Source organism: Coccidioides immitis (assembly GCF_000149335.2).
Source record: "Coccidioides immitis RS genomic scaffold supercont3.4, whole genome shotgun sequence".
Lineage (NCBI taxonomy): Eukaryota > Fungi > Ascomycota > Eurotiomycetes > Onygenales > Onygenaceae > Coccidioides > Coccidioides immitis.
In genome coordinates, this window is record NW_004504311.1 from 355,263 (window position 1) to 372,380 (window position 17,118).

The window sequence follows — 17,118 nt, forward strand, 5'->3', positions numbered from 1 at the left end:
GAATACTTTGATTCATGGCATTTGACACACACACAGGTGGTTCTCTGGCAAGGACATCATGTTGAAAATCAATCCGGGCTCTGCCGGTGTGACCGCAATTCGGCCGGAAGCTCTGCAGGACCAACGAATCGTGATGACGCCATTGAGATCGCAAGAGTTCTGCTGCGGGTGGGTTGCGTGTTTTCATGCCCGGCGGATGGCGGTGGTTGGGCAGGAGGGCTCCACGGGGATTGCTTGGGACGAAGGGAAAGCTAGTTAACGGCGAACATCCAGCCACAGATGAAGCCTGTCAAGGGTCGATGACGGCAATGGCGTCGGGTGCAAGATTCCTTAGCATGAGTTGTTACATATTTACGACGACCGGTTCGAACAGGCCTCTGCTGTGGCCAAAGCAAAGGAGTTTCACCGCTGCTTGTCTGGACGGGACTCGGGAGGCAAGTGATCAGTCGGTGCGGATTGCTTCGGCGCTCCATGGAGGCGATGATCACGGACAAGAAGAAATTCAGGTTTGATTTGACGGGGCGGGCAGCTCGAGCAAGCAGGTGGGCGGTTGCTGCTTTGCCCCAAGCCTTTCAAAACCAACTATATCTTTTTACGGTAAATCCTGCAGAATCGTTTTGAATTGCGCCGGCGAATATTCAGGGGGGAACGCCTGACGGGCGGTTTGTTTGAAGATTGTGCGTTCTACAGCCAAAAATTTTATAGTTATCTTAACTATGGGAGTATTATTGTGATCTATTTCGGTGCTCCATAGCAGATTCCTGTGCATTAGACAACGGGTACTCCGTACATTTTTAAACTCAGGGCTTGGGAAGAGCCAGGATCGGCAATTCAGAATGACGGGCCATGTAACAGCATCGGCAGTCAAAGTTGCAGTGTCATGATGGCCCTGTCCATGTGTTTGGCCGGCAGAAGGGGAGGGAGTTACATCTTATTTAACTCTTTGATTCCGGCCGCTCCGTGAGGCGGGCCATGGCTTTGTATTTATTTTTCGCTTTTTTTTTTTTTTTTTTTTTTCATTTGCCCTCTCCCCCAGCCAGTGCGCACGTTGAGGCTGCGGAGCCAACTATTATTTAGTTAGCGAGCAGTGCTGCAGCTTAAGGTTTGTCCCCCTTGTTGACCGCTAGTTGTGCTGGCTGGGTTGATGCCATCATCTTGCAGCAGTTTATCTCGCTCAGGGAAGAAGGGAAAAAAAAAAAAAAAAAAAACAAAAAGTTGACAGGAGAGCACAGGAACATACAAAACACCAATTGCTGCCCACTCCCCCGGCCCAAACAGCCCATTTGGGTTTCTCCAGGGAATTCTCTTCTGAGGTAATTAATTAGCATACATTTCCGACAATGCTCACCTGAAAATCAGCAGCTAATCAAATCACTAACTGGGAAAAAAAAGGGAGAGAAAGGGAACAAGAAAAACAGCAAGAGAGAGAGCGAGAGAGGGAAAAAAAAAAAAAAAAAAAAAAAACAAAAAAGTAGAAAAAAGAAAACATCTCATCCTGCAGAGTCCGGGTCATCACCAAACCACCCAGCCCTCATATGGCACGGCCGCGGCCAAAGCTCTCCCTCTGGACCCGCATCCGTCGCTTCTTCTACCTCTTCAGCAGCCCGCTCAAGCTCCGGGCCAGCATTGACCGGCTGCGCGCCCACCACAAACATCCCTACCTCGCCCTCCTGCGCCTGTTCATCCCCCTCCCGACATGGTACTTCCCCCTCCCTCCCGCCCTCTCTATTCGCGAACTATGGGGTAAACCAGACCTCCTGCGCGCCCGACGCGGCGACATCCACAACCTCTGGAGCATCCCTCTCTGGAGCGCGCGCGACACCCCGCTCCGCTCCCTCTACCGGCTCTACGAGTGCATGGCGTCGGGCGATTACATCCCCATGGGCACCGAGACGGAGTACTTCTGGTACCAGTCGCGCTGGTCGCTCAACCTCATCCCGGACCCGCAGGACACCGACCCGATCCGGTATGCGATACTGGCGTGCCTGGCCGAGGAACTGGTGCACGCCTTCAACTGGCGACTGAGTCTGGGGATGAGGCGCGACGGGAGGCACTTGTATCGCGAGAGGGACGAGGATCCGTATCCGCCGTATGATCCGGAGACGGTGGCCCCGTGGACGAAGAACGTGCCGCCAGTCGATGCGCAGTGGACGGTGGATTTGCCCGCCGACGTGGTGGATGCGGCGGGGAGGCTGGTGCTGGAGGAGGGAGGGGTGAACGAGACGTTTGCGAAAAGGAATATCGTGACGAATGTGGGATGGCTCTATACGATATGAAATGCTCTCATCTTTACATGTGTTTCTGGCGAATTTGTCTGGGAGTTGGGTGTGATTTGTGCAGCCATTTGATACCCGATGGTCCTTTTCGTCTGCTTGGTTGCTGGATGCATGTTTTCTCCTACATAGACTTTTCCTTTTCCTTTTTCCTTTTTCCTTTGGTTTTCTTTTCTCTCTTTTTTTTTTTTTTCTGAAGCACTCCTGCATATATCTCGTGTGTGCCTGTACCTTGACTCTATGTGTCTACCTTTTTAGTTCGTCTTCAATATTTCTTTGAACGAGCAGCCATGTCGTCACGCCGCCTCGAGGTGATGCGGGGCAATAAACTGGGCGAACTCCATCAGACCACAAGCTCTCCAACACGCTGTACATACACACATCTGCAAATGAGAGCCGCTTGCTCGATTGCTTCAGCACCGCCGCCGTGTCCGACATATTTCTGGGCCCAAATGTGTCGATGAGGCCCCCGTCGGTGTTCATGTACGAGACCGTTTTCGGGCGCCAACCTTGCATTAGTTACGCCAAAGCGCCACACCGCGCATCAGCAGCCAACCGGTTTCAGATCGATAGTCAAACTACCTGCATGCGAGGCCCGGGACTGAAGGAAATGAGAGGAGTACCTTTTCAGCTCGAAAGAGCCTTTTCTTTTCCGCCCCCCTCCCCCCGCAAACCCGTCAGCTACGCAGTGGTGCTGACCATTTGGTGCTACAAGGTAGGGCGGCGGACAGGGAAGAGTCGTCGTACGGTGATCTGTAAATTCTAAAACCCATCGCGTGCCGTATGACTTACTCTCTCCTCCAAAGCCTAGTCCTTAGAAGAGAATACTCACACCAACGGGCTGGGAGATGAACTACTCTTGCTACCGTCTCCTTGGTGCCGAATAGGGAGTCCGAATCAAGGACCCTGTGTTTTGAAACGCATTGACGATCCTTCAGTCCGGGATATCGCGTTTGTTCTTCCTCCGTCGGTTCGGCTTTCTTTTTTTATCGTGACACCGCTCCGGTTTCGTCGTTGACAAATACAATCAGCGCTCCGAAAGGTAGTGTCGATGCATCCCAGAAGCAAAGCCAAAAAGTCCACTACACGAGTTTTCTTTGTTCCCACGACCGACACGCGAAATTTCTTTTGGCATATCCCTACCATCCTGGAGCGTAGCGCACTTCTGGGAGGAAAGGAATAAAACCTTTGAAACCGGCTCTCTCTTTGTTTATCTCCCCTTCGACCCCAGTGACGGATACCAAGACACCATGCCGCTAGTCACTCTTGTCGTGTTTGCCTTTGTCACATTAGTTCAGACATTAGCTGTTTCGTCGACGGGCGATGTTTGTCAAATGCCGGAGGTATTATAAGACTAAATTTAAATTTCTTTATCATATCTTTAATAGAGTATAGGATGGTGATACTTGCCGGGAAATGACCGGTTGGGACGGCATCAAAGGAAAAGCCACAACCCCTGCCAAAGGTATGATAGCACTACCAAAGACTGTTATGGTTCAGGGGACTCACCATCAAGCTAGGCGGAAGTATCAGACGTTACAAGCACCCCGACCGAGGGTGCGACGGAAATGGATTTGAAGTCTACGGACAACGTTCCACTGCCATAACACTTAACATCACTGGGGTGGATCCCCGACACAGGAGAAATGGATGCGTTGACTCGTCGGAGTGTTGGAGCCAGGCGGAATACAGCCGCCGCGAGCGTCATGACTCCTGCTCAGAACCCGTCAGGAACACCTGCACTTTCTACGAAACCTGCCTCGAAGAGAGGGTCAGGTGCGGCCCCACGGGTTATCCCGTCGCCTACGGCCAGCACTACTGCCAAAAATTCGCCACGGTCCGCGGCAAATTCTCCGACAGGGGCCAGGTTTGGCTCACTGACACAATGTACTGTCTCCAGAAAAAGCTCGTACCCTACGCCACAGGCCAAAAGAACGAAAGCTGCAGTGAACTGAAGAAATATGCTTATGCGACGCATTCAATTTGCTATGTCGAATGCGGAGTGTGCGCGCTCCCACCGTCGGATTGGGTCGCCACCGTCGATACCATAGGCTTTAAGGAACTATTTGGTAGTGTGGATGCTCTCATTTCGATGCTAGAGACTGCTGATGGATGCAAGGACTTTTATCTATGGTTGATCAAGAAACTATAAGGTGATCGATGAGATACCTCGATAGAACGGAAACATCGTGCGTGGGTAGCAGACAAGCCACGCTAACAGGGCAATGAAGGAATTCAAGTGCAATGATGACGCAAAATTTGCGGAAGACCTCATCCTATCATGCAATCAACAAGCTCCTTTGCAAGATGCCCCAGGGGGAGGCTTATATCAAAGGACCTTGGAGGACATGGTGCAACGGCAAGGGAGAGCAGTGGCCCCTTCTACGCCATGGATACTCTTCTGGCCAGAAGTTTCCGCCATCACCGTTTTTTTTTTCTCAACCCCCAAAAAAAAGAACCAAAGCTCTCAAGGCAAAGAGAAGAATTTATTGCTGTATTTATGTCACTTATCTTGTTCAAGCAATTGTTTCTCAACAATAACCTGGGAAGAAGGTTCAAAACATAAAGTTTCATTAATAAATTCTAGACAACCAAGGCTCAAGTCCGGCCAGCAATGGTATCGAATCGTCCCACACAGCAAATCGCTTTGAATGCAAAATGTCGAGTTCAACTCATCTTTCAGACAATAGAAAAGGCCGTCAATGCTCGTCTCCACAGGGATGCTCCTTTTTTTTTTTTTTTTTTTTTTTTAAAATTAATACTTTTTCCCCCTTAATATGCCCGACAAAGAATGCATCATCGAAATATTTTCTCGTTAAAAGTTCGTTGGTATTCAGCTTCCACCCGATCCATTGTTGTGGCATCCGGAAGCACATCAAACGTATTCACATTCATTCCAGCAATGTAAGTCCGGTCCAACGGCCCACCATTTTTATCCCTCAAATGCTTCAGCATGGCAATGGCGTCCTGCATATCATGACTGGTCTTCCGGCCACGGTCGGCATGATGAATTCTCCTCAATTTCCTCTCGAGAGCCCACTCCATCGGGGCGGCCATGACGCATAGATTTGTGCCTTCCCAGAGAATAATATTCTGCTCTTCAGCTTTGCGGAAGAGATACTCTCTTGAGTTTCGCGTGACGAAAAGGGCCATGTCTTCATTGATCCAATTCTTGTTGAGGTGGAGTAGGTGCGCGACTTTCTCCATGGCGCCGCGCAGTGGTCGCTTTATATCCTCGTCCTGGGCCCATTCAGGATCAAGCAGATAGTCGATGTCATCGGTGCTCTTGCGGCTTTTCAGGTAAGACACCGCAACGAAGCCACCGGCTGTGATAATTTTGATGGGAGCAAAAGCCGAGAGAATGGGATCTTTTCCCATCTCCGTATCAAGTTTTGCAAGGCCTATGGACATGATGAGCAATCCGTTTGTTTCTTTCCCTCATTGTCAAAGAACTAAGCCTCTCCGGGGTGGGGGGTTTTCTACGCCCGGGGGGGAGGAAGTATGACGCATCAACCCGGCTCACATTCTTTTTAAGATATAAAAAGGGACAGTTACGAACCTTGTTGGAACTCCTCCGCATTCAATAATTTTCTACTGCCTGCTTCACCGTCCGCCATCTCGCCTTTCACACTTTCAAGCCAAACTTTCCCGCGGTTGCTAGCGGGCGGGCGTGCACAGACGCAACTCGCCAAACCCTGATCGGAGACGGGTTGCAACTAGATTGACCTACCTATGGTTTCTTTTAACTTCAGAAATATGTACACACGAACACAGATGAAAAGCGACCATGGGTTCAAACAGAAGAGAAAAGGGAAAAAGAAAAGAAAGAAGAGGCGTTTTACAGGGTACCTTGCGAGCGCAAGAGGAAGAGCATTGAAGAAAAAGAGAGGAAGACTCTAGGAAGAAAAAAAAAAAAAAAAAAAAAAAAGAGAAGGAGAAGGAGAAGGGGAAAGAAGGAAAAAAGAAATTCAAGCCAAAAAGAAGACAAGTTTCAACAGCCTCCCATCCGCCAACACGCTCACTCACTTCACTCGTCCCACGATCGTAGGAGTACCGATTCCACTGTCGATCTTCTCAACCCCCCTCGTTCCTTTTCTTTTAAAGTTCGAGGGTGTATCCCGTATCATGAATGGAAATATACATATATATATGTATATGCCCACACTAAACAAGGGCGAGAAAAGGGTTGGAACCTTGAAGGGTCGAAACCTAATCCTCGGGTATTTTGGCTGCGGGCCGGGCCTGATAGGGCTGCGAAGGTTTTTGTGGAGGAACGAAGAGATTGAAGTTTTGGGCGGGAGAGGGGGGAGGAAATTAGGGTGGGCGGGTGTTAAATGTCGGAAACAGCGGTTGCTCGAAGAAGAATCCCTCTTTTTACTTTACTTTTCTTTTCTTTTTCCCTTCCCCCAATGAATAATTCAGAAGAGAGTTGTCTGGCTGCGTTGGCTGTTCTTTGGCCTGGGCTGGTTCACATCGTAATCATGGTTGGCGTAGCCATGTGCGAGGATGGGATGATCTGATATGATAAGATAAAAAGGCGGGGCGAAAGTCACACGAGCCACTAATGGAATAGCCAAGATACAACCGTAACAGATATCCCCAAGATACACCGGCAAGAATGGCCGTTGGCGAGAATCGGAGTAAATGCGGACTCAATATATGACAGCCATGGATAGCCGTTGCGAGCAGAAAACAACGAAAAAGCGGCGAAAAATTCCACCGCATGAAGCAACCCCAACCGGCGTGCGGAATGGCGTCATTTTCCGGCCCCGAGGCTGATGTCATCCCGCACAGTCAAGGCAGGGTTGCTATTAATAGGCGGGATGATGAATCTTCCATTTCTATCCCAAAAAAAAAAAAAAAAAAAAAAGGGAAAAATACCAGCTGCTCACGACATACAGTGACTCGCTAGACCTGATTGCGCCAGATGGGTAGCTATCTAGTTACATGATGCCCTTGACCTAGCAAACACACACACACACACACACAAGGTTCAATCCTTCAACGTCTTGTCGGGGAAGCCAAAGTCTATTCCGAACGGCGGATAGACAAACCTTGTAAACCCGTTTCGAGATACCGATTCCGCCGTAAATTTTGCAATTATTTTCATATCATCCTCGTCCAGTTTAAGGAGATGGAGGTTGGCTTCGATGCGCGATGGTGTGACGGACTTTGAGAGGACGCAGGAACCACGTGCAACTGTGTAAAATAAAATTGACGACCCGAGTTAGACACCGGACAAGACGAGAAAGGAGATGCGGGGGATGCAACACATACCATGCCAGCTCAACAAAATCGTCGACGGCGAAACGCCTTTTCTCCTCGCAACTTCAACCACCGCGTCGCTCGTCATCAGCGGTCCGCCTGTGCTCCCCAGAGGGCTATATGCCGTGACCATGATTCCTTTCTCTCTGCAGAAATCAACAATCTCTTGCTGCGGCAGAAGTGGGTGGTTCTCGATCTGATTCACTGCAGGCACAACCGAAACGTGCTCAAGGAGCTGTTGAAGGTACTTGAGGCTGTAATTCGAAACGCCAATCGCCTTCACTTTGCCGGACGCGAGGAGCTTCTCCATGTCCTTGTAGCTATCGATATGGGACCGTGACCAGTCAATATCCCGGGATCCATCGGGGAGCTTGGGAAAAAGCGGGTGGTTTCCTGCAGCAAATCGAGTTAGTTTTACTTGTCGTGGACTCTCGTCGATGCTCGAGCGAACCGGGAGCTTTGCACACTTACCATTCGGATTCATCGGTGCTGGCCAATGCATAAGATACAAATCCACGTACTCCAACCCAAGGTCTTTTAAGCTTGTCTCTAGCCCTTCCTCTACCCGTCTGTGATACGTATTCCATAGCTTCGTCGTCACAAAAATGTCTTCTCGCCTGACTATCCCTTCCCTGACAGCCTGTGCAATTCCCCTTCCAACTTCCTTCTCATTCTGGTAGCATAGTGCGGCATCTATGTGTCTATATCCGACCTTCAACGCATGGTAGACTGCAGCTTGGACCTGTCCCGGGGCAGATTGCCATGTTCCTGTACGTCTCTCCGTCAGCCTCTAATAACCATTCTTCCACAGACTGTGCTGATGAGACATTATGATAAGGGTATTCCAACCTAATCCAAGGGCCGGGATCTCTACCCCTGTGTTTAGTGTGAATCGGGTACCAGTCACTTCTGTAGCCATGATCAACTGTGCACAAGCACTTTTCAATGAACGGAGGAAAAAAAAGAAGTTATCTTAGGAAAAAGGAGAAAGAGGAAAGAAAGGGAGCGAGAAAAAAAAAAGCTTCCCGGTCCCAACGGTTATAACCGCTAGATACTTTTCCGTCCTCCGTCGGCGGACCTCGAATCGACTTTCTTTGTCTTCAATGCCCAAGCCGAGCTGTGACATTCCCGTCTCACCCCTTTCACCCCCACCCAAGTTTCACGGCATGTCTTGACAATCCGGCCGCTTGCTTCGTAGTTATGTACGGAAGTACATCTTCCACGACAGTCAGCAATAGGCTTTCGACGGGATGTACTCGCCTCATCCATAAATACACATCTGATCTTCCCTGGATTCGGTAGGTTTGAGACTCAAAAAAGCTTATGTGCAGCCAAAGGGGGGATGTATTCACATTAAACTTTGGGTCATCCAGTTGCTCAACGCTTTTGGGCCACAAGGGTCCCAAGTATGAAGTTATGTACGGTGGATGTAGGTACCCCTCACTAAGGTAGCCCGGGCTGAAATTGATCCGATGCACTTACGGGAAGCCTCGTGCTCGTAGACCCCCTTTTGGCAGCTCGTGGGGTTTTTTGAAGGGGGACCTGGCTTATGGCCGCTGGGAGACTGTTCATGCCGAGCAATGCGAACTTTCTCTGCGAGATGGGCGGAAAAGTGACTAGTGGTCAACTGACTCAGCCAAAAGGGCTGCGCTTCCGCCGTTCTCTAGAGAATGGGCACCAATACGCCCGTCGCCGTGTTAAGACCGGTCGCAGGATATGTGACACAGTATCTGAAAACCGACGAATGCCACGATTCGGCTGTGCTCCCCAAGGCCTGCATATTCTTCGTGTCTGTACACCACAATATTCGTACACAATGCAGAAGTGGCAGCTGGCCTATTAGTTAATTATCGGTAACACAGAAATGATAATTCTCTGAGGATCGTGTGACATTGGAAAATCATAGCTTCTAACGAAAGCGTACAAAACACGATAAAACTGACCAACAGAGCAAAATATTGAAAACGGAGTGCGGCCCGCCTAAAAAGGGGCATTAAAGTTGGAACAAAAGAGAATAACTGCCGCAGACTTCGAATCAATCATCTAGAAACTGGAGAGCTCAAGTAATAAGGATATACACACCCCCAGTGTTGCGTGTTACCAATCGAGAACTTTCTGAGGGAAGTATTCATCGATAAGCTCGAGGTAATAAGGCTAGATTCTAAGTCAGCAAGGTGCCACTTCCTGGGTAGCCGGCAAGAGGAGGAATTGCTAACCTTGAGTTCTTCGACATTTAGGATATCGTCGCTCTTGCTGTACAAATCATAAGGGTTGAACGCTCGAACAGCTGCTAGCATATCCTTGTCATGTTCGTTCATCAACTCCGTGTATGCACCAGCCGCGTGCCACGGATAAAAGGAATGATAGCGGATCATCGCCAGCGCCTCGGGTGGAAGGGTGGATTGATCCTTCACCACATGATAAAGATACTCGTCATGACCCCACGAAAGCATCACATTGTCCAGCCCAATACCCGGGTAGTATATGCCGAATTTGGTGCCGTATATCTCATGTCCATAGTCCTCATTCTTCTCGAACGACTCAGATCCATAGATGATCCGATCATCAAAGGCACATCCCACCGGAAACGTATCTCCAACCACATCCCATTGGCCTTCAGCGCCGAAGAAGTAAAGTAGCTTTCCGAGATCATGGATAAGGCCTATGAGCTGCATCCATCGTGGTTTCCCATCACGTCGAATTGCTTCCGCAGACTGGAGCAAGTGCTGGATCTGGGAGAGCTCTGTGTCTGGGTCCGAGTCGTCAATGAGGCTGTTGAGCTTCTCTATCGCTTCCCAGACAGTGAGTCTGGCTCGAACCTTTGACCGAAACTCATTCCTGGCTTTGAGGTTGAACGCGACGGTTTGCTTCGTATGCTGCTCGAGGTAGAACTCCTTAACTCGGTCACGGGCTTCATTGTATCGTCTGAATTGGGATTTATCCTTGTCCTGATCGAATTGAGGAAGCTGGTAAATGTCACGCTCTTTAGCTTGATAGGCGTTGACCGCATCGATCTCATCACACAAGTCTTCGAGCTCTCGGGGACTTGGTTTGCCAACCACCGTATATACTACTCCTGGGGCCATGGTCCTCGTTACCCGGGGAAAGGGGATACGTAGGAACGACTTTTAAGGCCGACTTGCGCTTTGAGGATGCTCGAGGAATGGAAGGGAGTAAGAGCCGATTGAATAAACGATGATCTTAGCCCATTCCTGAGGAAGAAAAAAAAAAATTCCTGCGCGGCTAGGGGAGAAGATGCTATTATTATTCAACGGCCCTTTTTTGAGCTTAAAGGGCAATGAACGTAACGTGTGCAACATCCCGAAGCAAAATTCTGACTAAATATCAGAGTAGACACAACCAAAGTAGTATGAGGGGAATCAGAGTTTGATACAGCCGGGGAAGTCTGGCTGAAATAGCATCTCGCGCTTGACATGAGCTAGCCGACACACCGTTGGGGCTGGAAGCATACCATGGTGAAGCCAAAGGCGTAGTACCATTACTACCGTGAGTTTTAGGTGGGGATATAATGCAAATATAGAAAAAGTAAGCCTCTGCTTTGGATAAGTGCAGACGAGGGCATCCAGTACCGGGGGATGACTTGAGGCCAGCAAGATAGTAATTAATTCTGAGCAGATATCGAAGCAGTCGGTTATTGCTTCCTGCTGGCCATTCACCAGACGTCAGGAAACATGGAATTTTAGATTTGCCCTGAATTCTCGATCCATATTCTTCGCCAGGTCCCGATATCGTTGCTTGGTGCTCCGTGGGATTCCTATATGTAACTCTATTAGTCCCATGGTTGCAAGTATGTCAATCTCCGTAAGAGCGGATTTGATCGACAAATTTAGTTCCGACTCTGTACTTGCCACAGCCACCAAGGTCAACCTAGATAGGCCCCATGGGTTGAGGGTAGGATTGAAGATGGTGCAGTCTCCTCCTTGGAGATCAGAGTCTGGGGGCGGAGTAGTCCTGCCAATCTTATTTTTCGTCGGCCTTTGGACTCCATCAGTTGTTCACAGCAACGCCGATTACGGAGGTGTCCCCCCTACGTACGGGATATCTGTGAAAGCCCGGTGTGAGATAACTTAACACCCAAGGACACAGCAGAGGATGCATAACGATTTGCGGTTCTGCGCCTGTCCATATGGCTCTCCTGGTGGAATAGAAGAGGGAGGACGATATTTCATCGAAGGCGGAAGCAGTCAGAGGAGCATGTCCTCTGGGGAGCTCGCTTTTATTAAGACGTCGAAGTCACAATGTAGGCTTACTAATCGCGACTCGATAACGTAATCCACAAGCGAGCGAGCACCCCTAGTTATTAGTTAGCACGGCGATCGCTGACAGCGAGAGTAAACTTGGGACCTAAGCGTCCATGAGCCGACAGACTCACCGTTTAAGATCAAGGGTTCCCACTTTCTTCGAAAACAGCATGGCGAAGTTGGATGCTTGCCGTAAGTCACAGAGGCAGGGAAGGAAAAATGGTTATCAGGGGTATTCAGAACTTTCAGCTTGGTATCATCAATAATACTCTATTGGTACAATCGGATGTGCGTCTTTTGTTGTAAAAAATACATTTAGTAAACCCTCAAGAGTCTTTAAAGCAACCGGTCCAAAGGCTAAAAAGATGAGAGGAGAGTACACTAACCCGCGGGAAGGGAGCCGACGACAGGGAAATAAGAAATGTCATATGTATGTACAATGCATCGCTCCAAACTTGAACGTCTAAGACTGTCCAACAAAATCTCAAGAAACGGGTTCAGTCCATCTATAAAAGAAAAATTATATTAGGTCATGTCGATCGGCGCGAATTGCCTCCATCCGAACGATGACAAGCATAAAGGTGCAGGAAAGAGGGCTTGTTTGGGCGGGTAGAATTTTATACTATCACATCGGAAATCGGGGCCACAAACACGGTGAAAGCACCTCGCAATATCTCGCATCTCCTTCGATAGACCGGGGGCTAGAAGGAAAAACGGGTCGTCTTTCGAATAAAGGAAGTCTTTGATATTTCCTATCCGCCTTCAAAACGTTTAACGCCGATGCTATGCTCCAAAGAGACAAATATGGGAATATGATGTAACAGGGGTGTCGATGGCGCTCTGGCTCAGCGATTGAGAGTCGGAAGAGTGAAGAGGGTTGGCATGTTTCGACGTGCGGGCCGGGGTTGGATCCACTCCATTCTGACTTTCAGGACTGCTTCAATGTCGGTCATCTGTCTTTGTAAACTTTCGGGTTCCATCCTTCTCGTACTTCTTTGTCCATCTTTGCTTTGCGTTCCGCCTCCCTGACTTCCATTTCAATGCGTTCCCGAGCGCGGAGAATCTTGCTTTGCAGGTAAAAGCTACCTCCCTTTTTGGGGTCGTTCATGTCAAAGAGCTTCTTAAACCTCTCCATGGTGTGCTCCAGATTGGCCTCCCCGGCTTTGGGAGGCTTGACGTTCAAAATTTTGCAGGCTTCGTCTAGAGTCAAGCCGGACGATGCAAAGGTATTGGATACCGAGGATCCATTCTTCTGTGCATGAGCTGCATATTTCGAGGATGCCGATGCTTGCTTGTATGCCTCTGCAAATGCGCGGCCAAGCACCCGACTTCCCGTAACGACAATCTGCGTCAGAATGCGGTGCGCCTGAGAGGAAAAAATGGCCCGGTTAGCTGCGACACCTCAATCCAAATCAGGGGGAAAAAAGAGGGATATATACCATCTTGGATTGGCTAGATGAGAGAGGTTATATAAAGCAACCGGACTGCTACCCTCAATCCTCCGAGCTGAAGGGAATTGGACTGAATGGACGGTTGGTACGACCGTTCGCTATCGGCTGTCAACCGCGATGTTTGAGGCAAAGGCGAAAGATTTCGGAATGGAAACTTTATTCCGTTAAAATTTTGGGCGGCGCATTTGCTTAGTCATGGGCGCACATACCAGCTTATATCAGCAGCCTTGGCTTCACATGCCGGCGGACAGCTGTCCAGCACACGTGATGTGCAGTGCTGTCATCGCCGGGCGCACGATCAGACGAAACAAGGACAGCGCTGGAGTGGTGATCTCGCCTGCTTTGTGACTTGATGCCCAAGCTTCATTCTTGTCTGCCTGCCTCTACCCTCCACGTGCTGTGCCAGTAGGTACCCAGGATGAGCATACCTGGGCTTGTGAACGATCAGATCTGGGTTGTATGGCAGCTCTTGGTAGGTGCTATAGTTCCTCTTGTGCAACATATATCCCTCTCTAGAGCTCCCTTCAACCTCCACGCAACAGCAATATTCTCTGGATGTCGCTGTTCTAATGTACTGGTAGAAACGCCGTGGATAGCTTCCATGTCCCCAAGCTCTTACGCCCAAAACGACGGGCCCGCAGGGACGTCCCTCGCCGGTGACCCGATTCCGCCTACCGTTGCCGCTTTCTCGCCAACGAACATCTCCGGATCTTCATTAACCTCCAAACAACGCTCTACCATAATCGTACACAGGAAGTCGCCATTGCTTGTTGCAACCCCTCCCGCAGTCACCCGTGCCTTGGCCTACTCCCATCCGTTCTTGCTTCCCTTGAACCGGCTGGTCGGGCTATTATCATGGACGAGCGGAGACCCATGGGAAAGCTTTCTTCTTGTCGCTGCATTTTGGGCAACCACTCTGTACGGGGATGCTATTCTGCTATGGGCCGGACCGATTCTTGTGGTGATTGGCCTGATACTTGGCTTGTATTCCCGACGATATTCACCTCTCTCGTCGACGGGACTAACCGGAGAGAAACACGGACACCGAAGGGGCGACTCGGAAGCCACGCCCCAACACCATAAGACACTGGATGAGATCGTCGAATCCCTGAGGGAATTTACCATGAGATGCAATATTTTACTAGATCCTTTAATTGAATTCACTGATTTCCTTTCGACTCAGCGGACCGCTACCTCGGCTACAACTCGACCCGCCCTGACGGCTCTGCTAACGCGGATATTACTTGTCACGCCCGTCTGGATCCTTCTTACGCTTCCGCCGTTCTATTTGATCACTACCCGCCGAATTATCATTTCCGTTGGAACCGTCATCTTGACGTGGCATTCGAAACCGGCGCGCATCTGCCGGGTCATTCTCTGGCGGTCACTAACAGTGCGCCTAATATGCTCCATAATCACGGGGCTTCCATTCTCATCGCAGCCATCCAATAACACAACCAACGACTTCAAAATTTCGCCAATCCTATCGCTGTTATCATTTCGCCCTTTCCGTTCGAAGTCGACTCAGCAAGTGCCTGAGGTATCTACTACGAGAAGGCGGGCTGAATCACCAGGTGTCCGTTTCACATTTATCCTATATGAGAATCAGAGACGATGGCTTGGAATCGGATGGACGACTTCACTGTTTGCCTACGAGCGTGCCCCCTGGACGGACGAGCACCTGAACTCAGCCCCATCTAAAGACGAATTTGAGCTTCCTGAAGTTCAAGGTGGGAATTCAAGGTGGCGCTGGGTATCTGGTAGTGAATGGCGAATTGATGGAGTAGACCCAAACAGCAAAAGATCCGGCAAAACTGGCAAGGGTGGAGATACTGATGACGGTGGTTGGATATACTACGACAATAAGGTAAGATCCGGCCATTTAGGCGACGCGGCTCTCCATCGCGCTATACCTTATCCGGATCCCAATTTGCCAAGATGGACTAAAGCTAATACTTGTGACAGTGGAACGATGGCCGTCGTGGGCAGGATAGCTGGAATCGATACACTAGGCGTCGAAGATGGTGTCGTGATGCCGAGCTTGTAGAGGTAACCCCGAGCAGGGAAGCTACTCCACCCCCATCACCTCCAGCAGAAAGAGTACGTGATTCATCGCCATGCACGACCACTGGTCGCGCGCAGGACGAAGAAAACAACAAGCCTGGCATAGAGAACAAAAATGGTGTCAAACAGCGTAAGCGCCGCTGGTTCGGGAGCACCAGTGATATTTCCAAGCCGCCTTCGTCATCTCCTCCTGTCCCCGTTGGTGCTGCGTCGTCCAGCCTTCCAAATAACTTCGACAACGCGCTTTCTACATCCATAGATGAGAATACGAACAACAGCAGATGTACCGTCAAAGCCCCCAGCGTGGCCAGCACTCGCAGTGCTCCTCAAGCAGGTTCTCCTGGGACAAGAGGTGGTAGAAGTAGCTTTGGTGGTCGACGAGCAAGTAAGACCGCTAGTATCGCCACAGATACGGATCGGGAGAGTCTGACCCTGAGCCTGAGGGAGAAAGAAATCCAAGAAGCGGAGAATATGGTTGATCAATGGGACACCAGGCCTGGAGGAGCAGCAGAAAGGGCAGAGAGATCCTGGGGTCTAGGGGACGAGGCCCACATGGGGCTAAGCTGAATTTTCCCAGCTTCTACATTATGGTATGGTGCCTTTGGCTATTTAACGTCTATTTCTGGGTTTGGCTGTGCCCTTCCCCCCATTTTCGGAGTTCTGTTATTGCCTCGGCTGTTTGCCGCCTGCGTGTATTGTTATGCTTGATTTGGCATGTCTCGGTTCGATTTGCATTACTGGTCGAGTTAGCCATCGGAGCAAGGGCGAAATGAAGGGATAAGCGGTATTATGGGAATAGTTCTTATGGTCTCATAATGTAGTATGATTGTTGCGGAATGGCGAGATTCAATAATATCTTTCTTCTAACTTCATCAAGCCATGCCTATCATTAGCATTTATGTGGCCATCAAGAGATGACCACTAGAGATACCAAACCTTGTAGCCCTGGTGGCTGTGATGGATTCTTGCCCCGTTGCTCCGGGAGGATCCCACGACAATGTTCTTTTATCTCCATGGATGAGCTTTTCCATGCAGAACTTCATGATTGCTTGGCTGCTGCATAAGTTATCTCCATGCAATGACATCATCTGCTTCAAACCGGCTGGCATCCCATGCCCGTTCGCTGATATCTTGATCAGGACTGCTGGCTTGACTTTTCATACTTGTCCTTCGGTGTCGCAGCCGTGCAATTGAAGGGCCCAAGGTGGCCCAGTTTCTGAATACTCCTACGGCAACCTTCAAAAGTCTATCTGTGAGACTCGTGCTTGTTGGATAGTTAAGTGGTGATATTTCCGAACCACCAACACGAAAGGAACGCGTTGCGCATCCACATCATCACCGGCGGGTGGAGAGGTGCGGAGCACTGCAACATCTTTTGTCGCGGCCTATGAGTTGCCAACCTCTGCTCGGTCTCCTCGGCATTCCATGTCAGCCGCAGCAGCCACCAGGATTCTAATCCCAAAGAGCGGGATCAGCGCCCGGCCCCATTCTTTTGCCGAATAAGCATTGGCTTCCGTCCGATCCTCTACCTGCTGCTTTTTGCGCAGCGAGGCACTCGTTTCCTGTAGCAGGGTAAGCAACCCAGGCCCTATTTCCTCTTGGCTTCTGGGTTTGCTTGGAAAAACATCATCGTGATAACCTGGTATAAATGTTCTTCAGAGGGGCCTTTCATCCAATATCCCATCTCCCTTTGCTTTGCAGATGCAAACCCAGCAGGGTATTATTTTCGACAAAGGCTTTTAATGGATTCACTGAGAACTGAGAAACTAACTTCAAAGCACGCTATGATCGTCGTTCGCACGA

At 49.7% G+C, this 17,118-nt stretch overlaps 10 protein-coding genes across 10 annotated transcripts; 4 read left to right on the forward strand and 6 right to left on the reverse strand.

Annotated features, from left to right (window-relative positions):
• Positions 1-58: 58 nt before the first annotated feature.
• CIMG_04369 (uncharacterized protein) lies at positions 59-512 on the forward strand (the record flags this gene model as incomplete). The annotated part of the gene is made up of 2 exons (XM_001244927.1): positions 59-168; positions 215-512. 2 exons carry the CDS (start codon positions 59-61, stop codon positions 510-512), a joined length of 408 nt encoding a protein of 135 aa, XP_001244928.1.
• A 689-nt stretch (positions 513-1,201) lies between these two features.
• Positions 1,202-2,683, forward strand: CIMG_04370 (uncharacterized protein). The gene has a single exon (XM_001244928.2). It carries the CDS (start codon positions 1,536-1,538, stop codon positions 2,274-2,276), a length of 741 nt encoding a protein of 246 aa, XP_001244929.1. The 5' UTR covers positions 1,202-1,535; the 3' UTR covers positions 2,277-2,683.
• Positions 2,684-3,598: 915 nt separating this feature from the next.
• CIMG_04371 (uncharacterized protein) lies at positions 3,599-4,840 on the forward strand. Its single transcript, XM_001244929.2, has 2 exons — positions 3,599-3,738; positions 3,794-4,840. The coding sequence occupies exons 1-2, from the start codon at positions 3,690-3,692 to the stop codon at positions 4,423-4,425; spliced, it is 681 nt and encodes a 226-aa protein (XP_001244930.2). The 5' UTR covers positions 3,599-3,689; the 3' UTR covers positions 4,426-4,840.
• Positions 4,841-5,069: 229 nt separating this feature from the next.
• CIMG_04372 (uncharacterized protein) lies at positions 5,070-6,520 on the reverse strand (the record flags this gene model as incomplete). Its single annotated transcript, XM_001244930.2, has 3 exons — positions 6,300-6,520; positions 5,833-6,012; positions 5,070-5,674 (listed from the first exon to the last, which is right to left on the reverse strand). The coding sequence occupies exons 2-3, from the start codon at positions 5,888-5,890 to the stop codon at positions 5,070-5,072; spliced, it is 663 nt and encodes a 220-aa protein (XP_001244931.1). The 5' UTR covers positions 5,891-6,012; positions 6,300-6,520.
• Positions 6,521-7,151: 631 nt separating this feature from the next.
• On the reverse strand, positions 7,152-9,100 carry CIMG_04373 (glycerol dehydrogenase). The gene is made up of 4 exons (XM_001244931.2): positions 8,388-9,100; positions 8,010-8,306; positions 7,551-7,931; positions 7,152-7,472 (listed from the first exon to the last, which is right to left on the reverse strand). Exons 1-4 carry the CDS (start codon positions 8,455-8,457, stop codon positions 7,267-7,269), a joined length of 954 nt encoding a protein of 317 aa, XP_001244932.1. The 5' UTR covers positions 8,458-9,100; the 3' UTR covers positions 7,152-7,266.
• A 28-nt stretch (positions 9,101-9,128) lies between these two features.
• CIMG_04374 (inositol oxygenase) lies at positions 9,129-10,892 on the reverse strand. Its single transcript, XM_001244932.2, has 4 exons — positions 9,755-10,892; positions 9,621-9,692; positions 9,482-9,556; positions 9,129-9,369 (listed from the first exon to the last, which is right to left on the reverse strand). Exons 1-2 carry the CDS (start codon positions 10,622-10,624, stop codon positions 9,636-9,638), a joined length of 927 nt encoding a protein of 308 aa, XP_001244933.1. The 5' UTR covers positions 10,625-10,892; the 3' UTR covers positions 9,129-9,369; positions 9,482-9,556; positions 9,621-9,635.
• A 329-nt stretch (positions 10,893-11,221) lies between these two features.
• On the reverse strand, positions 11,222-11,972 carry CIMG_04375 (uncharacterized protein; the record flags this gene model as incomplete). The annotated part of the gene is made up of 4 exons (XM_001244933.2): positions 11,222-11,541; positions 11,595-11,694; positions 11,810-11,852; positions 11,932-11,972. 4 exons carry the CDS (start codon positions 11,970-11,972, stop codon positions 11,222-11,224), a joined length of 504 nt encoding a protein of 167 aa, XP_001244934.2.
• A 62-nt stretch (positions 11,973-12,034) lies between these two features.
• Positions 12,035-13,360, reverse strand: CIMG_04376 (mitochondrial import inner membrane translocase subunit tim16). Its single transcript, XM_001244934.2, has 3 exons — positions 13,240-13,360; positions 12,792-13,166; positions 12,035-12,734 (listed from the first exon to the last, which is right to left on the reverse strand). The coding sequence occupies exons 1-3, from the start codon at positions 13,240-13,242 to the stop codon at positions 12,729-12,731; spliced, it is 384 nt and encodes a 127-aa protein (XP_001244935.1). The 5' UTR covers positions 13,243-13,360; the 3' UTR covers positions 12,035-12,728.
• A 223-nt stretch (positions 13,361-13,583) lies between these two features.
• CIMG_04377 (peroxin 23) lies at positions 13,584-16,191 on the forward strand. The gene is made up of 3 exons (XM_001244935.2): positions 13,584-13,723; positions 13,833-15,118; positions 15,217-16,191. Exons 1-3 carry the CDS (start codon positions 13,711-13,713, stop codon positions 15,880-15,882), a joined length of 1,965 nt encoding a protein of 654 aa, XP_001244936.1. The 5' UTR covers positions 13,584-13,710; the 3' UTR covers positions 15,883-16,191.
• On the reverse strand, positions 16,188-16,987 carry CIMG_11297 (uncharacterized protein; the record flags this gene model as incomplete). Its single annotated transcript, XM_012358398.1, has 5 exons — positions 16,188-16,198; positions 16,247-16,371; positions 16,479-16,561; positions 16,716-16,877; positions 16,955-16,987. The coding sequence occupies 5 exons, from the start codon at positions 16,985-16,987 to the stop codon at positions 16,188-16,190; spliced, it is 414 nt and encodes a 137-aa protein (XP_012213821.1).
• Positions 16,988-17,118: the final 131 nt, after the last annotated feature.

Coding starts and splice junctions, on each gene's coding strand:
- CIMG_04370 (XM_001244928.2), top strand. CDS start 1,536: ATGGCACGGCCGCGGCCAAAGCTCTCCCTCTGGACCCGCATCCGTCGC.
- CIMG_04371 (XM_001244929.2), top strand. CDS start 3,690: ATGACCGGTTGGGACGGCATCAAAGGAAAAGCCACAACCCCTGCCAAA. Junction 3,739..3,793: donor AGCCACAACCCCTGCCAAAG/GTATGATAGCAC, acceptor CCATCAAGCTAG/GCGGAAGTATCAGACGTTAC.
- CIMG_04373 (XM_001244931.2), bottom strand. CDS start 8,457: ATGGCTACAGAAGTGACTGGTACCCGATTCACACTAAACACAGGGGTA. Junction 8,307..8,387: donor GATCCCGGCCCTTGGATTAG/GTTGGAATACCC, acceptor AGAGACGTACAG/GAACATGGCAATCTGCCCCG. Junction 7,932..8,009: donor AGCACCGATGAATCCGAATG/GTAAGTGTGCAA, acceptor GATTTGCTGCAG/GAAACCACCCGCTTTTTCCC.
- CIMG_04374 (XM_001244932.2), bottom strand. CDS start 10,624: ATGGCCCCAGGAGTAGTATATACGGTGGTTGGCAAACCAAGTCCCCGA. Junction 9,693..9,754: donor TAAATGTCGAAGAACTCAAG/GTTAGCAATTCC, acceptor CTTAGAATCTAG/CCTTATTACCTCGAGCTTAT.
- CIMG_04377 (XM_001244935.2), top strand. Junction 15,119..15,216: donor GGATATACTACGACAATAAG/GTAAGATCCGGC, acceptor TACTTGTGACAG/TGGAACGATGGCCGTCGTGG.